General features: G+C 53.6%; 5 protein-coding genes across 5 annotated transcripts; 3 read left to right on the forward strand and 2 right to left on the reverse strand.

The window, feature by feature from the left end:
* Positions 1–497: 497 nt before the first annotated feature.
* KRP23_2508 (cAMP-dependent protein kinase type I regulatory subunit) lies at positions 498–1893 on the forward strand (the record flags this gene model as incomplete). The annotated part of the gene is made up of 4 exons (XM_067887254.1): positions 498–723; positions 791–932; positions 1000–1252; positions 1327–1893. The coding sequence occupies 4 exons, from the start codon at positions 498–500 to the stop codon at positions 1891–1893; spliced, it is 1188 nt and encodes a 395-aa protein (XP_067749858.1).
* Positions 1894–2285: 392 nt separating this feature from the next.
* On the reverse strand, positions 2286–3200 carry KRP23_2509 (ATP-dependent protease subunit HslV; the record flags this gene model as incomplete). Its single annotated transcript, XM_067887255.1, has 4 exons — positions 2286–2446; positions 2528–2879; positions 2956–3000; positions 3084–3200. The coding sequence occupies 4 exons, from the start codon at positions 3198–3200 to the stop codon at positions 2286–2288; spliced, it is 675 nt and encodes a 224-aa protein (XP_067749859.1).
* Positions 3201–3323: 123 nt separating this feature from the next.
* On the forward strand, positions 3324–5027 carry KRP23_2510 (Trafficking protein particle complex subunit 13; the record flags this gene model as incomplete). The annotated part of the gene is made up of 5 exons (XM_067887256.1): positions 3324–3417; positions 3502–3640; positions 3724–4372; positions 4444–4746; positions 4836–5027. 5 exons carry the CDS (start codon positions 3324–3326, stop codon positions 5025–5027), a joined length of 1377 nt encoding a protein of 458 aa, XP_067749860.1.
* Positions 5028–5101: 74 nt separating this feature from the next.
* KRP23_2511 (uncharacterized protein) lies at positions 5102–5629 on the reverse strand (the record flags this gene model as incomplete). Its single annotated transcript, XM_067887258.1, has 2 exons — positions 5102–5246; positions 5316–5629. The coding sequence occupies 2 exons, from the start codon at positions 5627–5629 to the stop codon at positions 5102–5104; spliced, it is 459 nt and encodes a 152-aa protein (XP_067749861.1).
* Positions 5630–19816: 14187 nt separating this feature from the next.
* Positions 19817–20430, forward strand: KRP23_2512 (uncharacterized protein; the record flags this gene model as incomplete). The annotated part of the gene is made up of 2 exons (XM_067887259.1): positions 19817–20347; positions 20398–20430. The coding sequence occupies 2 exons, from the start codon at positions 19817–19819 to the stop codon at positions 20428–20430; spliced, it is 564 nt and encodes a 187-aa protein (XP_067749862.1).
* Positions 20431–22106: the final 1676 nt, after the last annotated feature.

The raw sequence follows: 22106 nt of genomic DNA on the forward strand, positions 1-22106 counted from the left end.
ATGCACTCTTACTACCCGTGCGAGGTAAATTGCTGGTTGTAGCTGCAAATTTGCTGGTATAACAAATTCCAGATATTAGAAAGGGAGGTGCCTTTTTAAAACGATCACTATCGCCTTCTGCCGGGTATACGTTGTCTAAATTGACAGGTGATGATACGGCCTTGCCAAAAGTTGCAGCCAACCAAGCGTCGCGAGCAGAAGAAGCGCGGCTATTTAAATCTCCTTGGGCGTGCCACTACAAATACGTGCACGACAGCCAGAGTCCAGCAGAGCAGAAACCAACGCTCTCCGTTCTAATCTGGGAGCCACTACACAGGCAGAGCAACGACAAGGGGCGATCTTTCGCTTGGGTTCAGCGTCTGTTGCAGGGGTTTCTTCCATTTTGGAGCGAAGGCCCCGTGACGCCAGGCTCAGTTTAGTTTTCAGGCCCACGCAGAAGCCCGAGACGGAAGGATCCAGCTAGCCACTCGCAAGACAGACACTCGCCGCACAGGAGCATGACGGACGCAGAGGGCGTCCAACAGGAGCTGCAGGACTACCTGCACAAGAAGGGCATCAACACGCTCTTCATCAACCTCGTCGAGTCGCTGCTGCTGGCCAAGCCCGAGAACCCCATCCTGCACATCATCCAGTACCTGCAGACCAACTACCCGGAGGAGGCCACACCTCGCCGCAAGCCTGGGGCCAAGGAGGACAACCCAGCCGCCTCGCCCCACGTGCAGTGTGCGTCGTGGGCAGTTACACTACCTAATGGTAGAGAATGGAGATCTAATGTGCATTTTCTTGGCAGATCATTCGGACGAGTCCGAGAGCGAGGACGAGGATGAGGGTGGAGACGCCGTGGGCGAGATCGCAGCCAGCGCGCCGCCGCCCAAGATCATGGCCAAGGGACGGCGCACTTCGGTGTCCGCTGAAACCATTGACCCGCTGAGGTGAGCAGTTTGTTATGAGGTGGCGCTGTCCTGTCTGATGGTAAACTGACTTGGTGTGACGTGGCAGTGCGCGGCAGTTTGAGCGCGTGGTGCACCCCAAGTCTACAGAGGAGCGGGAGGGCATCAGTCGCATGGTCGTGGAGAACATTTTGTTCAAGTCGCTGGACGAGAAGCAGCACGAAATTGTGCTCGACGCCATGTTCCCCAAGGAATTCGAGCCTGGTGACACCATCATCAAGCAGGGTGACGACGGAGATAACTTTTACATTCTGGAGAGCGGCGTATGTGAAGTTTACAAGGACGGCGATCTCGTACAGACGGTGGGTTCACTACTGAAGGGGTTCTTGCTTTTTTTCAGTGGCAGGGTGCTCATGTTTTTTGTCTTCTGATGCAGTGCACTGAAGCAATGTCGTTCGGCGAGTTGGCCCTCATGTACAATGCTCCGCGAGCAGCAACCGTTAAAGCAGTGCAGCACTCGAAGGCGTGGGCATTAGATCGCCAGACTTTCAAGTTTATCATCATGGAAACGACATTGAAGAAACGCGAGGCCCACAAGGGCTTCATTGAGCGTGTACCACTGCTCGAGTCGCTCAGCGAGTACGAGCGTCTCACAGTCGCAGACGCTCTGAAGACAGAAACGTTTAGTGATGGCGAAGTCATCATCGCACAGGGTGACGACGGCAACCTGTTTTACATTATTGAGGAAGGCTCGGCAGTGTGCACGAAGCAGCTCTCGCCCGCAGACCCGCCAGTGGAAATGGGCCAGCTCACATCCGGCGCGTACTTTGGTGAAATCGCACTGCTCACAACTCGGCCTCGTCAGGCAACAGTGACCGCCCAGGGCAAGGTTAAGTGTCTCACGTTGGACCGTAAAACGTTCAAGAGAGTTATGGGCCCGCTAGAAGACATTCTGAAGCGCAACATCGACAAGTACAACTCGGTCATCGCCAACAACATTTAAGCAGCATCAGGAAAAGGAAAACGCACACGCGCACCAATACTACATCTTATACACGCCTTCAACCATCACAATTTCCGAGGGACGAGGGACGAAGGACATCTGGCACCTCGCGTGCCACACTACTGTGGACTGTGACTGACAACCGAGATGCTGGCGTTGCATTCACGGGGCAGACGGCGATGGCAGTCATTTCGGTGACGTTTGTTAGCGTTCTCTTTGTCTTCCTTTGCCCGACCACGACTATCATATTCATATTTTTCAGACACGCCATTGTGCCTTGGTTACGTTCTGCTTGCAATGGTTAGGCGATTCAACTCAACAGCTCAGACCTTGTATTTACTCGAGCGTTGCTGACGAATTACACGCCTCAGTGCAACCTGTTCTACCTCATCTTACTCTTTGTTGTCAGTCTTGGCCTCAGACTCCCCCTCCCCCAGCATCTCCACAGTAACATTCTCGTTCGTGTAGACGCAAATGTCGGCGGCAATCTTCATGGACTTGCGAGCGATGGTCTCGGCGTCCAGGTCCTGGTCGATAAGCGCACGGGCAGCGGCTACAACGTCCAACACAGCGCTGTCAATCATCTCCACAAAAATAACAATAAAAAGCTCACTAAACACCAGGCTGCACGTACCGAGAGCGTAGGTGCCTCCCGAGCCAATGCCTATGATGCCGTCGTGCGGCTCCAGCACGTCTCCGTTGCCCGTCAGCGTGTACGACTGATTGGTGTCCGAGACGATGAGTATGGCCTCCAGACGACGCAGGTACTTGTCCGTCCGCCAAGCCTTGGCCAGTTCCACGCACGACCGCGTGAGCTGTCCCGGGTATTCGTCCAGCTTGGCCTCCAGACGCTCCATGAGCGTGAACGCATCCGCCGTGGAGCCAGCAAAGCCTGCCACAATGTGCTCGCCGATGCGACGCACCTTCTTGGCGTTGGGCTTGACCACCGTGCTGCCCAGCGACACCTGGCCGTCTCCGATCAGGCACTACAGCAACAATTAGCCCTCCTTCTTCGCCAAGTTAACATACGCGATGCACTTTTCTCCGCTCTATCCAACGCACCACTTTGCCTCCCTTGCGGACGCACAAGATCGTCGTGCCGTGCATCTGAACGTTACGCAGTCATCATGAACAACCTTTGAGACGAGAGTTTTCACGTAATTCGACGCACATTTCGAGACAAATCGCACCGTGGGGGCGTCGGAGAAGCGCGCAACTTGCATTGCGCCAACGTTGGCGAAGGAAGCGACCAGCGACGGCGACGCACGGACGCTCGAGGCGGCGCGGAACAGCGAGCGAGCAAGCATCTTCCTCTATTCTGAAAGCAAATGAGGGGTCAATACCAGCGCAACATAGCAACGTTACGGTGCGCAAATGATAGAGCAACATAATTCTGAGAGCGCAACTTTGCGATCCATTATTCCTTCATCATGAGCTCCGCTTACGGGACCAGCGGCCCGCCCTCTTCCGGCGGCGGGAGCACCCCGCCAGCGTCCTCTCCGTCCGTGCAGCCCACGCTCAAAGGTGGCAGTCTATTTCTTCTGCGGCTCTTGTACTCTAATCTGAAATATTCCTCTTGATACGATTTTCTTGTTTGTTGTCTGTTAGTGATGCGACTGTACAAGCCCAAGCTGTACGCGCAGGGCGTTACCGGGGGTTCCATGCTGCCCGCGTCCCTGGACGAGGTCACCGCCACACAGCACGAGTTCGCGCTGTCCAGCATGCTCATCCTGCCCGACAGCTTCGGGTTCGACAAAAGCTTCTTCATTGTCATATTTGGGATGATGTGTCTTACTTGTAATATGTTTTATATGCATTTTACTATGACAGAGAGATTTTTCTGGGCAACACCTTCAGCAGCTACATCAGCGTCATCAACCCGTACTCGTGCGAGCTGCGGGACGTCGGGCTGTCGGCCAACATCCAATGTGCCAACGACCGGGTAGAGCTTCATGACAACCGCTACGCGAGGACGGGGAAACTGCCGCCACCGAATCCTGTGGCTGTGCTGCCTGCAGGTTCCAGTCTAGATATGGTAGTGGATTATCCGCTTAATCAGGTGGGGAACCACGTGCTACGGGTGGGCGTGACCTACGTGGACCCCGTGACCGGCGAAAGCAAGTCGCTCCGCAAATTCTACCGGTTTGCAGTGCAGAACCCATTGGTGATCACGTTCAAGCAGAATTCGGCAGCTAACAACCAGCAGCAGCAGCAGGGCGAGGCTATCGTTGAGGCTCAGATCCGTAATGTGTCCAAACTGCCACTTTTTGTGGACAGCATCAAATTCCTGCCCTTGCCGCCGTTTACATCGGAAGAGATGCACGTTGCTGGTAAGAAGGCAGATGGAGAACAACTATCAGTTCAGGACCTTCTCGCAACAAATGGCCCGCAGACTCTTGTATACCCGCAGGAGGAGCTGCAACGTGTGTTCCGTGTATCGTACGACCCCATGTCAGACCCGACGTTGTTATCAGCGCAGGTAATGCCTCATAGCGCGAAATTGGGAAGTTCTTCGATCTAAAAGATGTTATTTTGTGTATATTTGTCCAGGGCTCGCAAAACCTTGGCCGACTACATGTTGGGTGGAAAATATCAATGGGAGAAGCAGGATCAGTGCAGAGTCAGCCAGTTATGCGGAAAGCTCTTGGAGCTTCCGGCCATGCTGGCGTTGGAGCAGGGCAGCATAGCGAAGTCATAGTGATTGTTGAGGAACTACCCAAGGAAGTCGCGGTTGGACAACCATTCCTGGTGCCTATATCGGTGATCAACAACTCTACTCGAAGCCTCGCACTACAACTACAGTTCCGCAAGGAACTTATGCACGGTATTGTGTGTTCGTCAGCGTCTCACCAGGTAAGTTTGAGTACTATCTGCTGTTTTAAAAGGGTAGCTAGTGATTGACATTTTTGATCTCTTTGGTGTGGCTCTGCATGATGCCACAGAATATTGGTATGGTAGAAGCCAAGACAGCGAAGACTGTTTGGATCGAGTTTTTGCCTGTTGTGGGTGGTCTTCAGGCCTTGAGCGGTCCAGTCTGTGTTGATATCCGATCAGGACAGGAATTTATTCAAACGAGTGAACTAGCGCACGTGCTGGTTGCTTCATCTCTGGCGTCATGTAAGACTGTTGAATAAAGCCACTGGTCAAGCTGGTACTCTATCCAGTGTCATTACGATTTACTCTTTTTCACGGCCTGGTTCGCCATGGCTTACATTACACAGCACATGCTGGGTTTATTTCGCTCCGGGTACGACGTGAGGCACGTGAACTCAACTTCGCCGGCCAAAAAGACGTCTCCTGGATTGATGTCGACGGCGTTCTCCTCTTCAAGGCGTACGAAGGTTCCCCACTTACTACAGTTGTCGTACAACCAGTATCTGCCTTCATGGTATTCAATAACGGCATGTGCACGGGATATATACCGGTCGTTGAGTTCGATGTCTGCTCCGCTAAGAAAGCCGCCTATTGATGCCACGTTGCGAACCACGTGGATATCCCCTCTCTGAGCCCCCGCCAGCACGTATAATACCAACGCGTTTGGTATCTTCGCGTCGTTTTGCGTCTCCAGCACTGTCTGCTCGAGAAGATGCTTGTTACGCTTTTTGCGTCTCCATCGGCGAGCTGCGGTGTTATCACCTTCTCCATCGGACCCGTCCAACGAGTTATGGTCATCGTCGTCTCCATGACTGTTTCCACCACTGTGCAAAGCGCTGGTCACGACCTGCGAATGGTGCATTCGCCTAGGACCTAACGAATGGACTCGTTTCAATGGTGGTGGAGCCTGGGCGACAGAAGACGCCTCTGGCCCAAAAGAGGTAGTGTGCTGTTGTTTGGTTCCGATATCGACATCCAGATGGGCGAGATGCACCGCAGCAACAAAATAACACTCAACGGTGGAGCAAGCTTCCAGACGAAATGACAGATCAGAAACGCTCAACACAGACGGAGACGAGCTCCAGCTCAATGCAAGTACTGGATCCATTGGGCTCCACCACTCGTCATGATCCTGTTCTGGTTCCTCGTCGACGTCGCCGAAATCTCTTTCTTCAACATCCTCTGCCTGGTGTATTTTTCTGCTTCGCCGATATTGTCGCTCATGTTTTCTTCTGACAATCCGGGCATCCCCACGAATGAGCACGAGAAACCCATCCCGCAGTTGAAATGTGTTTCCGCCAGCAAAAGCAGCGGGGACAAAAAGTTTTCCATCCTCAAACAGGATCGATCCTGGAGGATACACAGCAATTTCAGCTTGTGATGAAAGAAAGCGCATCTCGTGGAGGGAGATCCCCCGCAGCCATGGCACACAAATGCATGCCAGTCTGATGGTCTTGTCGCGACACTGATCGTGGCGCAGATGAGCGCGTACAATATCCATATACAAACCCAGATACCCGCAAACATCTTCTCTAGCCAATGCTAGCAGCTCACAAGCGCTAGCAGCTCGCGCAGTTTCAGGATACTCATGACCATCACAGTTTGGTGCGGAAGCGTACAGTTCCATCGGGTCGTACAAACTCACATCTCCAAAGTATCCGCCGGCAGTCACTTGTTCAGTCAATATCTCCGAGTCATCCCCTTCCTGTTCATCGTTCGCACAGGTAATATGGAGCGCCACCTCGCCGCTGATCACGATAAACACGAAATTTGCTGCGTCACCTTTCTCATATACCAACTCCCCCGGGCCCAATTTCAATCTCTGGCCGCAGCGTGCAACGTTCGTAATGGTTTTCAAGTCGGAGACAATTGGTTTCAACCATGGCATGCCACTCAAGAACCGGATGTGCTCTTGCTCTTCAAAAGCAGCAGTGCTCTTCAAATCAGATGCAGTCGCGCTTTTTGAATAGATTACCTCCACTTCGCACCCGCCACACCTGAAGACACACCCTTCCGATAGCAGTAGAGGCTTGCTCGTATGTTTGACCACCTCGAATTTGGATTCTTCCGTGTCGCTCGAGTTGTAGCCTCCATCTTCGAGGAATGGCTGTCCAGGTTCATCACGTCCGATCAAGAAGTATGTGCCAGCGTTGATTCCTGTTGGTTTAGGCGTGAGCAAACATGTTCCCCGCTCAAGCTGGACGCTGAATTGCTCGGTCGCTAGAGACGCCGTGAAAACCTGTGCGTCACAGTCTCGCCCTTTGCCAAACGTGACAGGCCCGCCACTGCTGCCACCCCATCCACTACTCCCGCTAGACGCTCCGGAGCCTGATGACGAGTGCAATCGAAACCCCACGGGCACGAATAAACCACGTGTCCTTGGCTTTCGCTTTGAAAGTCTCAAAACGTCCAAGCGCATGGCTGCTTCTTTCATATCTGGACGGCGCACCGAGCCAAAGGCTCTGGCCACGGTCGTGATGTACAGCGCACATTTACCAAGTAGTAGCCAATCGCCTCGTGTAACTCTCACGGGTCTTTGGGTGAGTAAAACGCGTGTTTGTCGACGTGGATCGCGCTCAAATGATACGTCCTGCAACACGAACGATGTGCCGTCAAATAAAATCCGAGCGTGCACAGCACGGATTTCAATACCTTCCGACGGAAAAATGCGCACATCGCAAGCAGCTGAGGAGCCGATGAGATACGTTCCTTGGCCAGTCAGTGTCACTTCGCGAGCCTCACGCGGCTTTAAAGGCTCTGTACTGGCATTAGCAGAGTCATGTTGGAAAATGACGAGGCGAATCGATGCAGCCCGGCGTATGTTTGAGCCAGCGTACTCTGTTGGTGGTGATTCGTGCTCACTTCCAACGAGTTGCTTGATTGTATCATCCTCAGCATCTTCTACCTGGGATGGTTCACAGTAGTGCAGTTCCTTCACTTCTGGACGTATGTAGCGACTACCCAAGAAAACGGATCCATCCGACATCATTGGGGGCGTATCTGCAAAGTGAACGATGTGCTGCGGTTTTAATTGAGCAGGCATTTCCCCTCTGTGGTCATCTTTGGTGATGTTGCCGGCTTCATTTTGCGGTGTAACTCCTGGATGGATTCTACCGACATCGTTCATGAGCTCGTCTTCAATATCAGCAGCGAGAAGTCGAAGTTCCTCTACGGTCGACATTCGTTTCAAACCTGGTTGTGCGTTTCCACCGCTGTTGCTGCTGGCACTTGCAGTTTTTTCAAGCTTGGGGGTATGAGATGTACTGCTCTCAGAGTTTAATGCAGACTGTTCTGCTGCTGTGGTTGTAATGCTGGCGATAGAACTAGAGCGGCTCCGCGTGGTTTGGATAGGAGCTGTCTCAGTGGTTGTTTGCAGATCAAGAACGCGAATTGAAGTAGCCGGTCCGATCCGGAAGACGTCTCCATGGCACAAGCGGAAACCATCCCTCTGTGGATAATGTCGGTAGCGTGTACTCAGGCAAAGAAAGGTACCCATTGTGCTCTGAGCGTCCTGTACGAAGTAGTCGTCCCCTGCTACAGAGATTTCGGCATGCACTGCGTCCATGGATTTGTCCTTTGTCACTACGAGCGTGCCTTCTCCTGGGTCGCACCCAATAAATCCTGGTCCGAGAAACCAGGACTTCTGAGACCGCGTTCGGCCACGGGCAGTGGATCGAGGAAGTACGATGCATAATTCCTCCTTCGCTCGTAGCCTACGCCGCGGTTTTCCCGTTTGTTTTGCGATCGATGCATCTGCAGAAGAGATCATCACCTCTGCTCGTTTCTCAAAGAGAGCTTCCCCTTTGAATGAACCTGTCGATGTGATCCCGGGCGTGTGACTGCGACGACTGCTGCCAATAGAGCGTTGACTGATGACCGATCTCTCGAGTCTATCTGTTGCGATGCTTGATCTTCGCCGCTTGAACAAATAGGAGCGCAGATCAAATTCTGTCGGGTTGTTCAGGAAGACGATATTATCGTTGGGATCATTAGACCGACGTGTAGCTGAGTTTATCCCAGTTGATGATTGATGCTCCGCAACAACAAACGAACGCAAGCCTGCAGGAGTCACAGTTCGTCTGCGTCTCCAGAAAACTCGTAGACCTTTTGCTGGCCTGGTGCTTAAATGTCTTTGCGATGCAGACCTTGAGCCTGCATCGGAAGATTCCGGTCTCGCTGATCTGTGATGGAAGATCAGAGTCTTTCTCGAAGCACGTCGAGGATCGGAGGGCATTGTCGTCGGGTCAAATACTCAAACTTCCAGCTATCGGTGGTGGGCTGGCGAAGTTGAGACCACAAGCAGGATTCGAGGCCTGAATGAAGTCTTGGCGAGGCCTAACGCTATCAATAGTGTTTCGAGATGTAGGATAAGAATGCTCGATCCGTCCTGGTAAGCCAGCAGCTTATTTTTGTAAGTCTCTGCAGAATTCTACAACACGATTACAGTCACCACCACCGTATGAACATGATCGACATGATTTGACGTCGCAGTTACATTCTTGGAATGTGCACAATTTCCCGGGAGCTGCTGGATCAACAGTAGTTAATGTAGAACGACGCAGCGAATAATAGTAAAAATGGCCGGTGGTATCGGTAGTATCGACGACGGATGTATGTATGAACTCTCGCAGGAAGAAGACTGCCTCGGAATGATTTGGATAAGTCTACTACTGGAAGAGGTTGAGTTGGTACCAACGCGTAAACGACCCCGCTGTCCGTACAGACTTTTGTGAATCAGCACACACGCTTTGGACCAGTGGAATACGCAATCAACACTTTCTTTCAAGCCGAATAGCTGAAAATAAGCACTCGATTTGTTATTTTTGATAAAGCAAGAGCGTTGCTCGAAAATCGAAGAGAGAGTTAGTTAACCAGCATATCTGAACCTCTTTAACCCCCCTACGCCCAAGCCAAAAAACGGTAACTCTTGAGTTTCTTGACATGTACGATACAGGATGTTAAAGACAGTGGACACTCAGTTTTACTATAGTCTCGTATAAGTACGAGTACGTTTTCTGCAAAACGCGACATGGGAGCTCTCTGCAAATACTAGTCCATGTTGTAGAGAGAGCCCCACATGCTGTATAAAACATCATGATAACTGTTTAGACAGGTAATGGCTGTGTCCTTTTTATCAAGAGACCGGACGGAGCAGTGTTGGCAGTAGGGACTTAATATTTCGGCCAATCGATAACCGAAACGTGGTTTTGCCGAGGGATTTAGGCCATTCGGCCATGGCCGGATCGGGCAGGATTGGCCGGATTTGGCCGGATGTATCTTAGCCCCACTTTGAAAAGTATCGCCTAAAAAAAGAGTAAAAACATGGCATCAGGTCGCCCTCAAGCCCAGGAAGCTAGACACTTCAAGCTATTGCCAGAGTTGGGAAAGGCTGGAGGAGGCGATGGCTACCGCGAGTGTAGGTTCTGCAGGGCTGCGCACGACAACGACTTGACCACCATCCCGCCCAAAGTAATCATCGGCAGAGCACGCAATTACGCGAGCAACCTCATCAACTGCGCTCATTACCAGGCGGCACAAGCTCCACTAGCGTCGCCACTACTGATTACAACACCGGTAGTAGCACGTGAGCCAAGCCCTGCGCTATCCTTTGAGGTAACTCCAAGAGCAACGTCACAATCTGTTGCATCGAGGACAAGATCGCGGCAAGCAACCGTACCACTTCCTCGCCCCAGTACTCGGCCTGCAGGTCACCCCCCGTGCTCGCTGTTCGCTGGTGCTCGACAAGCGGTCATCCCCGGGGCACAAAAGGCAGAAACCAGCATCGGCCAAGAAAATGAAGAAGAAGCGGGTATTCACAAAAAATGAAATCAAGCAACTAGAGTGTTCCATTATTGAAGCGCACGCTGATAATCATCTCCCGGATCGGTTCGTTGAGAGTCGTTCAATTCGCCGAGTTTTGAAGCTGCTGTGCCCGGGGGTATCGGATATGCTTCCTTCTCGCCGTACTTTAGGCAATCGTGTTCTACAATACCATGCTAGTCGGTGCAAGGAGATGGATAAAGAAGCGCTCAAGTCTGTGGTGGCTACAACAGGGGGCTGGATCAACCTACTTTCAGACGTGTTGATGAATATTTGTAAGGAACACATGCTAGGTTGTCAGCTGTCTCTTTTTGGAGTTTTACTCACCTACGCTCTACTACCCGCTGGAGATGAACATCATGGAGTAGCAATTGCCAAACAGTTCGAACAAGTACTGGAACAAGTTCAGCAAGAGCAGTGGCGTGTAGGAGCAATCGTCACCGATAACACAGGGCAATGTGCACGCGCTCGTCGAATATTGGCAATTCACTGGTCGCACATATTTGTTTCTTTTCTGTTTCGCCCACGATGTCAAGAACCTTGCCAATGCTGTATTGCGATCTTCGTTTAAAGCTGTGGCACAACAGCAGTCAAAGTTGTAAACACTTCGTCTAGTAAATGGCTGCCGCGAGCACGCCAAATGATGAAGAAATGCTACGGAAAAACCTTGGCACTACGAACACTGTGTGAAACGAGATGGAACTCGATGCAAGGTTGTTTTGCATATCTATTGCGCGTACAGTCAGTATTGCAAATGTTCTACCGCCGGTACAAGAGCTACGAAGATTTTCCAGTGCATTTACGACCTTTTGGTGATCCCCTGTTTTGGGATGAGCTCAAGGAAGCGGAAGCCGTTATTGCACCACTGGCTTACGCATCGTATAGGTTACAGAAAGACGAGAATACGGTTAGAGATGTCGTACTTTCATTTCGCGACATTCACAAAGGATTTCAGCAACATATCACTTATCGTGATACACTAGTAGGTTGTATCGAGTCTCGTTGGGCACAGTGCGAGCAAACGTTGTTCATGCTGGGGTTTGCACTGCATCCTTTGTACGCCGAAATCGCGAGGAAAATGCCCCATACTTCCGTGTCTGGGATTGGTGCGCTGTGTAAAATTGCGGTTTACTACTACCGTCGGCTGTTCACTACAGAGGATATCGGCCAGGTACGGCGTGATATGTTAGCTTGGATGAAAGGACGTTTTACGCGAACGAAACCGAGTAAGTTCATTGATGCTATCTGGGAATACTGGGAGAGTGTTGCAGCCGAACGTCCACAGAGCTTCCTCCCGAAACTCGCCATGAGTGCTCTCAATTGCTGTAAATACGGCCACGTGTGAGCGACGTTTTAGTGACCTTGGATCAATTCACACACCAAAGCGCAATCAAATGGATGCAGTGAAAGCGCTTGATTTTCAGGTCGTCGCGCAGCATGTCCGTCGCCGTGATCAGAAGGTTGAGCCTTCAGATCCCAAAAAAAAACTTATCATATCTCCGAACGAGAGACAAATAATACATGATGCAGAAAGCAGTTACCGATTATCCAGCCCGTCACCCATGCATGGTGCGACGAATAACGATGAGGATAGCGAGGCTGAAGATCCTGGGGACAATATTGATAGAGCCCTAACGCTTTCGACGTGGAATGAATATTTAGATGATGTATTTGTCGATTCTGAAATTGATCATGGTTCCATGGCATATGAAAACAATTCAAGTATTTCAAACAACGTCATGAGGGCATCGAGAGATTCGAATGAAGATAACTCCGACGACGAGGAAGACAACGAGTTCGAAGAAATTGCAGAGGCGGTCAAACAGAATTTCCCCACCCATAATGATCGAAACTTTCCACAAGAAGACTTGGTTCTCAAGGGATTCCGTGGTCAGAAGGCAACACTCGTAGAACTATTTTGTCAAACATCGATAGAGGAGAGTTAGCAGTACATTAGAAGTAAAATCATTTCAACATCATTAGGAGCTGTCTCTAAGAAATTTTCAAGTTGGTCTGCTGCTGACGATACAACCGCAATATCTGTCTCTTGGCTTGGTCGTGGCCATCACCACCTCGACCTTCATTCACCCACACCGCGATTCACCTGCGACTCACCATTTGCGGTCGCTGTTCACGCAGAGCAGCACCATGACCCCGCCCAATCGATCTCTACAACAACAAACTCGGCACGCCGCCACGAATTTGCCAACGAGCGCACCACCTCCACCTTCTGCGCCGCATTACGCTTGTCGCGGAACATCATCACCAGAGAGCCACGGAACCGGCCGGTGAATGACCCCACCGGAACACCTCCAGGACGCCCGCCGAAGAATCACCCGACCTGTTTGCTGCCAGCGCCGCGGACACATTTTATACTTTCGCCACGGTGCTGTCAGCACGGCTCTCTCCTCTCGCGAAGTTGCTTCAGACCATGGGCGCCAACATCTTTCTGGCAACAGAGGTCAACGGCCAGTATGAAGATTAAAAAAAACCTATTTGTTCAATTCGCTAATATTTAGGTAAAATACTGTTGTTTAGCTCATGGCAGATGTTGCCGGTTTAGTCCTTCCGCCACGACTTTAGGCCATCCGGCCTGGACGGACTTTTTACGGTTGGTCGAAATGTTGGGACTTTGCCAACACTGGACGGAGAGGGATAGTGTAATGGGTCTGCTTAGACCCACTACTTAAGCTTACACGTGTGCGCACGTGTATGAGGAAGTGTAGGAGTATTTAACTTAAGTTCAGTATACTTGTATCCGCAAGTATACTGAAACCTAGATAAAGGAACCGAACGATAGCTTTGGTGCCAAATGAGAACTGTATTGATTGTAAATGGGGTTTCCTCCTGAAACTGATATTTCTAATGAGAGGTTCTGCCATTGGATGGCTGGCAGAACCCCTATCTATTGAATGACTCTCATTGGTAGAAAGGTGTTACTTTCTACCAGTCATATGCCTTTTGCTATGAATGTGGACCACCCTGTGGTGGTCACCTGAATGTATGCCTTAGTGCATGTTGCACTAAGGTAGGAGGTGAACCGAATGTGTAGCCCCGCTACACCATCCCCCCGTTAGGATTTGACGTGCCGGTCTCGACACGTCAATCCGTATTTTCTTCGGGAGAACACGTGCTCATTCCCAATGAGCACGCCAACGACGTCTTCGTCTAAGACGCCGGCCGCTTCGGCAACAGCAAGTGCTGTCGTCGCCTCCAAGGCGACGACGGCCGCTGCCTCAGCCACGACCGCTACTGGCATCGCCTCGACGGCGATGCCGACAAGCGCGGCAACAGAGAGTCGCCTCTCTGTTGCTGGATACCACTCGAGATGGCATGAGAAACATGCCATCCGAAACAAGACAGTCAAGATCATTGCTGTCGAAACCGGAGTGGGTATCTACTCTCCGGGTGGAGAGGGAGTTCCCCTCGACTACGGAAGTGAAGTCGAGGAGGGGGAACTCGAAGGAGACAAGGACACCTTGTCTCCGGGCCACACTGACCCCAATGTGGGTCTGCGTCGTCCACGCGAGGACGACTCGAACGCTTCGAGCTCGAAGTGTTCGCGCAGCGGCAGTGGAACACTGCTCGCTGCCGCTGGAGCCTTGACGACTCCGCGGGATGGAGATGACTCTGCTCCATCCGCTGTTGTTGCGGCCTCGCACACTGAGCCAGTGCGCGAGCCGTGGATGCCGTCTCAGTCTGAGATCGGCAGCCGATTCGGTGCGACCGCGCCACCGAATCTGTACGCGCTGTACTCGTGCAACGCCATCGTTGACGATGACGTCGCGAAGCGAGTACACTTTGATCCGTTAACGAATCAAAGGCGCGACTACTACATCGGGCTCTTCCATGAGCTCCGATGGTTTGCGAGCAAGAAGACTTCTCGCAGAAGCAAAGTGCCCGAGTGGCAGGCACTTTGTCAAAGTTGGAGTGCCTTTGTTGAAAACTTCAACAAGAACCCCGCTGGCTATCGCGACAGGATTAGCCAGGCGCGGGAGCGCTACGAGAAGTTCTCGAAGCGTGGTAAACTTGAACGACTGCACCATGGTGCAGTCGGTATTGGACTTCCTTGCGCAGTGCCTTACGACACTGCTTGTGAGTACTGCTACCCTGGAGCAGTACGCATCACCGAGCGGGACGTCAACGGGTACACGTCCATGTGTGTACCTGATGACCTCAAGACCCTGCGCGCCAGTTTTCAGGCGCAGGCGTCTTCTAGTGCTGCGGATATTCGCAGCACTTATCCGAGTGCTGTAGGCGACTACAGCGCTCGCCCAAGTTTTACGCCCTTCGGCGGAAGTGGCGGTGGCGGCCTTCGTACGCCGTCACCATTTCCGGAATGTCCTCCATCAGGACATTCCGTGATTCCCACGTATCGTGTTGGGGAGGAAATCCTCTCCAACGAATACGAAAATGAACCGGACCTCGGGTCTGGTTCCGATGACCAACAATTCGCTGGACGATCCAGCGAGTTGCCCCGCGTGCGTCTCGCAACGGGGGTGGGGAAGACGCCCCGGGTTTGGTCAACCAAACCTTGAGTCTCGCTTGGAGGCTGTTGAGCGTCTCCAAGCGTCGCAGTTCGCTGCTCTGCGTCAGGAGCTGAGCTTGTTGAAGGCTCAGCTCGCGGAGGTTGCGCAGACGACCTCGAACGTAAAGGTCGAGGTCGGGACGAGGGTCGCTGCCGCCTTGAAGCGCGTCGCCGCGCTCGAGAGCGCTTTGGCGAGTCACCAGACGTAGGTGCCTCGTGCTGCACGTACGGCTTCAGTCGCCCAACGTAAAACGTTGGGTGCAAGCACATGCTGGACGGTATGTCCAGTGTGTACGCGTTGCCATGCTTCGCCAACACGGAGAATGGCCCAATGAAGCGCGGAGCAAGCTTGCTTGCTCCGAAATCGGAAACTGCATGTTTAGTTAGGTTCTGCGTAGCTAACAGAACTAATGAACCAACTTTGAATTCATTTGTGTTTCCCCTGCCGGTGTTATCGGCGTTCAGCTTCTGTCGATCGACAGAAGCTGCTATTGCATCTTGGACAAACCGACTTACGGCTTGTCGACGCTGGACAAAGTCCATTGCATCCGAGCTGAACCCCTGGTTCAGTTCGTGCTCCTTGTTCGCAGCAGACCCGGCCTGCGCGTGTTGTCCGTTGTCGTTTGAAGTGTCTACGCCCGTCGCAGACACTGTGTTGTCGTCGCCATGACTGCGCGCAGTACGTGCGCGAGTCGTCACAGCTGATACATTGCTCGTATCAGCGTGTTTATCCGGTTGTTTTGAATTAACCGGATACCCCCCCCACACACACACACACTTAAGGAAGGAGCTACCGCACCGAGTACGCTTGGTACGCGTGGGTGCCTCATGGCATTCACGTAGAACGGTGTGTGTCCAGTCGAGATGACACGAGGCGATCTTGAGTTTCTCGTTCGCAGCTGCGCCGTCCGGTCTGTACCCATCAGAATCAAGTGGGAGAGAAGATGATCCGGGATACAGCCACGTGCGTCACCCGAGTGACTGGCTTTCTAGAGACTGCAGTCAAGGCCGAGCAACCTGGACCCGTACAGGCCCCTGATGAGTACGTACATCCTGAATGAACCACCCAAGTCCGAGCCTGGAACGACTGTGTAGCGATGAACCTGGAAGGAGAGCCGAGTGATGAAGGCACAAGATGGCAGAAGCCTATACCTCCGAAGGCGTGAAGGAAAGCGAGATCCGAGCTCGCAGAGCTCGTATAACCCGAGTTGGCGACGGACATCCCGAAGCGACGAGGACATCCCGAATGATCAAGTGACTTCCCGAATGAATCGACATCCCGGATGAAGTTGAAGCTGCGTGGCTCTCAGTCAATCAGCGAGTGACACGGCGTCCGACCAGCTGGCCAGGGGGTCAGTTTCAAGGTGTGCCCGGAGAAACGCAATGCCGGTCCCACCGTCGGGATGGGCCGTGCTGCAGATCCCCATACAAACCGCAAGTGAGTCCAAGGGACCCCAAAGATATCAGCGTCGACATGTGATGTGTGCTCCGCTCCAGAGCCCGACGTGACGTTCGACGTGCAACCCACCATACTAAGACCAAGTCAACCTGAATGCGAGTGCGCGGACACGACGAAGGAGACCGCCAAGAATCCAGTAGACCAAGTCAGACAGAAGAAGAAGATAGTGATAAGAAGAAAACAGAGTTTGTTTTGCGTTGGAAGTGAGAAGTGGTGCCTTGTCGGCCCCCTTGCTTTGAGCGTACTGCGTTGAGGAAGACTGCTGCGACCTATAGCGACTACTACGAGGCTGCGACCCGGGAGCGCTGGCGTATCGGACGACCAAGACCGCACGAAGATCGAGGAACCCGTGCGAAAACTCTCACCTAAGTCTAAGTCCCATTTAGGTGGGGACCAGGAACTCGTATCCCTGGATTGATCCGCCTATTTCATTTGTCAGTTGACTGTGGTTGCTTTAGAGTGACTGCTTTCATTTCATATTCACCTACGATTCGGGAGGTTATTAGCAATCCCCCCTGGATTTTGATAGTAGATTGCTGTGTGGTTCGAAGGAACTTGTATATTTCTCCCATCCGGGAGTGGTGCGCGGAGGCATCCCGAATTTACCTGTATTCGGGACTGTAACTCAGTCGGACAGGCTGTATATTGTGAGTGTATAACAAACTCTGTTGTTGTTTCTGTATTGCTTTTGGTTATATTGGAGAAGGTCTTTGTTCGTGACCCCACTCCCAGCCAAGACACTCCGGACTGTTAGAGTCTGGTAGTCTCTCTACATATCTACGTATCCTGATCGAAGAACATCCCAAAGGTCAAAGCCCGGTCCGTCGAAGATAAACGACACCGATAGGGATTACTTCAAGGTCACACGCCAAATCTCGGGGCAGACACTAGTTGTCTGCATTCGGGATTCTGACCCCGGCATCCGGACGCTCCCTCCTAGAGGAACGGGTACTCCCCGAAGCGTTCGGGTCGTCTGAGTTCTCGAAGCTCGTTCGTCTGCCGGCACGACTGTACACCCTGGACGATAAAGGCGTTCACCCGCCTCGCCTCAGCTGGTGCGCGTGCCCGGATTCGATTGCCTAGGGACTTGACCGATTGTATATTTGATTTAGGATTCAAGGGGTGTGAGAGCTACTAACCAACTGATCTAAGGTGTTATGGCTGATAGTGAGAGCACGCGCGAAGGAGGACGTGGTCGAGTGCGTGGTAAAGCGTCACGGAAGTCACGTCGAGCTCAAGGTTTGCCGCCTGAAGAGACGAAGTCGCTGGACGAAGTGAACCAGGAGCGCCGTCAGGCCGCCGCTGCAAAGCGGAAGGCTGCCAAGGAGCAGAAGGAGCGAGAGGAACCGCGAGATTTCCAGTTCCAGTCCGACTCAGAACCACCCACCCAGGATGCGCACCAAGCAACCCCGGATGGTGGCGTCAAAATCGGCTTGAACGCGGAGGCTTCGGGTGATCCCGCTGAAGATTCCAGCTCGGATTTGAGTGTGGAGTATGTGGGTGTGTCCGGTCCGGATGCGCCCGACCAGGCGTCTGTGGGAGGCGCCGTCAAGGTAGAGTCCTCGGCTGAGGGTGGGACTTCGGAACCGCCGCGGCCGAGTCAGAATGTCCAAGAGGAGATCGTCATCTCGGATGACGACTTGGAATCGGAGGAGAAGCGGCCGGCGCATGAAGACCCTCCGGACGAAGCGCCGACGATCAAGCGCGAAGGTCCGCTGTCGACGGTGAAGGAAGAAGTGACACCCCCGGCTGCATCGGCGCCGGCGCGTCCAAAGACCGAGCTGTCGCCAACCGACGTCGCGCTCCCGCCCAGTCGAGAGAGTTCACTCGGAACGCCACCATCCCCAGCACCCCGAACGGACGTCGACCTGACGTCCGAGAAGTCGGAAGAGGGGCGTCCAGAGTGGACGAGTGTGGAGCAGGCCAAGGCGTACGTGGCTGAACAAGTCCGTCGCTGGGAGCGTGTGGTCGTCGAGTATGTCGTGTCTCCGACTGTGCGCTACGAATGGCCTGCCGCCTCCCCGGATTTCCAAGCGTGGTGGCGAGCGATGACACTGACGACCGAGTATGTTCTATCCAGGACGGCAATGGCCGCGCAGTCCGAAGCGTGGATCTCCGAATGGGCGCTCGAGCGAATGGGCCCTAACACGACTGAAGATATCGCCGCAATCGTGGTGCCCCCGAGTACGCTGTCCCCAAGAGAGTGCATGGCACTTCTCCAGACGCTGTTCTTCGAGGCTGGGTTCAGGTTTCGCAACTTGATCCCTGAATGGTTTCGGACGCGTGCGTCCCGAGTCGACCCGAACATGATCCGCCGAGTGACCGAGGACTTGCAGCATCTTCTCGGCGCAGAATTTCTCGAATGGCGTAGCATCACTGCTGGAGCGGTATCCAGAATAGTGTCTACTGAGGAGGCACAGACTCTGGAAAACCAAAACACTCCGGAGGACGTGAAGGCCGAGGATCAAGACGGCGATCTATTGATGTCGACCTACGAGGCTGACTTGGTGGGAAAAGACTTTGTCGCCCGCCTGAAGGTGGCAGGGATCCGACCGACTTGTAGTCCGACAAGTTCGTACACTGGTGAACCTGACCTGAAGCGTCAGTATCTCCGGGCGATGTCGGTGCCGTCCATGGAGTCACACCTGTCGATCCATTCATCCGCGTTGCCGAGCCAGAGTGCGTCCAACCCGAGTGATCGCATGTCGGTCGCTCCAAGCACAATCTCACGGCGGAGCTCGGATATCTTCGGACCGTCCGCCCTGGATTCGGAAGAGTCAAACCGAAGCGCCACGTCCGGATCGCGATCATCCGGAAGGTACTCGTCTTCGTCATCCTCGATGTGGTCCATTGGGGGTGGAGGCGCTACGGCTCACATGCCATACGCCGGTCCATCCGGATTGGTGATGACGGCTCAAGGCGAGAGTGTTACTGCTCAGGACGTCGGAGGCATGAGCGTGCAGATTACACGTTCTGTTCTCCCGAGACCACCAGCGCAGGCAGACCCAGGCGATGTTGTTATGGCGGAGTCGGGTCGTGCACGCGTTCGAAGTGGTCACCGGTCGAGATCGTCACGCAGACGTGCTCGGCCCCGAAAATCGAGTCCAAGTGAGTCCCCGAGCGATTCCAGTTCGGATGAGGAGAGCTGGCGCGAGCATCGAAACTCCAAGCGCCATGGTCGTTCGAAGCGGTCTGTGAAGTCTGAACGCTCGAGCTACTCCGGAAGATCCGCACAATCCTCGATGTCTGGAGCGTCTCAGGTCGCCCTGAACGCCATGAAGTCGACGCAGGACGCGTTATCCCGAATGGAGGTCAAGCAAGACGAGCGGCTGGCACAGCAGGACGCTAACATGAACCAAGCGTTCCAGGCGATCCAGGCGCTGGCCTCCCAGGCCGCCGCGCAAGAAGAGCGTCTGCTCCAGACTTTGAAGTCCCGGATGAAAGTCCCTGCGGCTGTCCCTGCGCCCCCTGTCGTCCCGCAGTCCGTGACGCCTGACGACGTTGAGGCTGTACGAGAGGAGGCCGCACAGCGCGCGCGTGAAGCCGCCCAGGCGGAGATCGAACAGCGCCTGCAGCAGTTCCAAGCCGGGGTCGAAGCCGAGAAAGCGTCGTGGTCCTCTAGTTTCCAGCAGAGCCTGAATGCGCAGATTGAGTCTTTCCAGCAAAAGATCCAGGCCCTGGAAGAAGCCCGAAGAAGGGACCAAGCGACAATCCGGACCTTACGGAACGTTCCCGGAACGTTCTCCAGCAACATACCGGCAACATTACCCCAGGTTCAAGATGGCCAAGGGTCGACTAACCCTGATTTGGCAACCCGAACCAGATCCGACCCCTATCTTGCAACGGTATCCAGTAACGCAATCCCTGGAAACACAAGTGGTCAGCCAAAAAATCCAGCGAGTCCAACGGTCAGCAATCTTCCGGCAGCCCAAAAGCGTGTAATCATGCAGGGCATCCCGGGTGTGGGGAACTTGAAAAGAGAACCAGCTGTCAAAGAAGAGGCAGTCATCCAGGCTGCGGCGCCGGGCTCATCCCGAGCATATGCGCCGAAAACTGTTTCGAAGTCTAGGGAGCCGCAAAAGCCCGAAGACAAGAAGCCCGCCCGGGAAGACTCTCACAGGAAGCCCTTGCGCCGCCATGTAGGCCGCCTAGACCCTGATCCGGACTCGGATCCAGATTCCAGTGGCAACGGCTCTGACGACGACGACTCTGACAGCTCGAGTGATGGTGTGCCCGCGCACTCATCAACCCCAACGACCCTGCAGGACGGCACGACCGTGACGTTCAAGCAGTACGTGAGCTCAAGCACGCTGGAGGATTTCAATGAGAAGGCCTCGCTTGCCGCACGTCGTCGCTGGTGGGAGAGCTTCCTGAACATGGCCATTCAGGCTGGGTGGAGCGACGAGCTGAAGGGCTACGAGCTCAAGCTCAAGATGTCGCCTGCAGTCCGGAACTGGCGTGGACAGCTCAAGAAGGTCGTCCGGACCGACTGGACCAGGTTATCCAGAGCGTTCAAGCGCGAATACTGCAAGTCGAAGCTCTCGGATGCCGAGAAGTACTATACGATCCGGCAGTACAAGGATGAAACCGCATTGGCGTTTCTGTATCGCCTGAATCTCGCTGTCGAACAGGCCGATGTCAAGTTCAGGAGTTCGGAGCGGCAACGCGAGCAGCACATCAAGCGCTTCATGAAGACGATCGCGGACGACCAGCTCAGGGCCACACTTCAGAGTCAACGGTTCAGGAAGGTCTCTGACCTTGAGTATGTCCTGAAGCAACAAGAGGAAGTGCGCCAGAGCGAGGGCCGTCCCGGACGAGCACCGCAGATTCGGGATAACCGAGTCGACAATGTCATTCGGGACCGATTCCGACCGAAACGCCAAGACCGTGCGTACGTGGCTCAAGACGAAGACGATCCAGGATTTGAGAGTACTCGCTATCCTGAAGCGTCCGACAACTTCCCGTTCCCAGATGAGCTGGCGAGTGACTTGACTGACCCGGATGCTGACGTCCCGGATGCAGTTTTCAACCCGGCCACTATGACTCGGGAGGAGCTCATCCACGAGGTGTATCGAATCATGGGCAACGTCGGCTGGCCGAACCAACGCCCGCCAGCCCCGAACGTAGGACCAGCGGCCCACAGACAGGCTCCGTTGCCGTCATATCCGCGCCGTGATAACCCGGATCGGGATGAACAGTGCGGAGATTGTGGCAGATGGGGACACAAAGCCTCGAATTGCTTCCAGACTCGAGTGTGCGGACGCTGTAATCGCCGTGGCCACGCGAAGGAAGAATGCAGTACTCGACCGTGTCCCAAATGCAAGCAGTTTCACGATGGAAAATGTGAAGATTGGAAGGCACTCCAAGATCTCAAGAAGCTGCTCATGCAGGGCGACTTACCAGACCTGCCAAGCTACATCCGGGATGCTATCCTGGGTAGCGAAGCCAATTCTGACGGGGCACAGTTAAACCACTAAGCCCGCCGAGTGAGGACTCGGTACGCGTCGGGCAGAGAAAACCCTCAGAATTGTG

The sequence above is a fragment of the Phytophthora ramorum genome (genome assembly GCF_020800215.1).
Source record: "Phytophthora ramorum isolate Pr-102 chromosome Unknown Phyram_PR-102_s0002, whole genome shotgun sequence".
NCBI lineage: Eukaryota > Oomycota > Peronosporomycetes > Peronosporales > Peronosporaceae > Phytophthora > Phytophthora ramorum.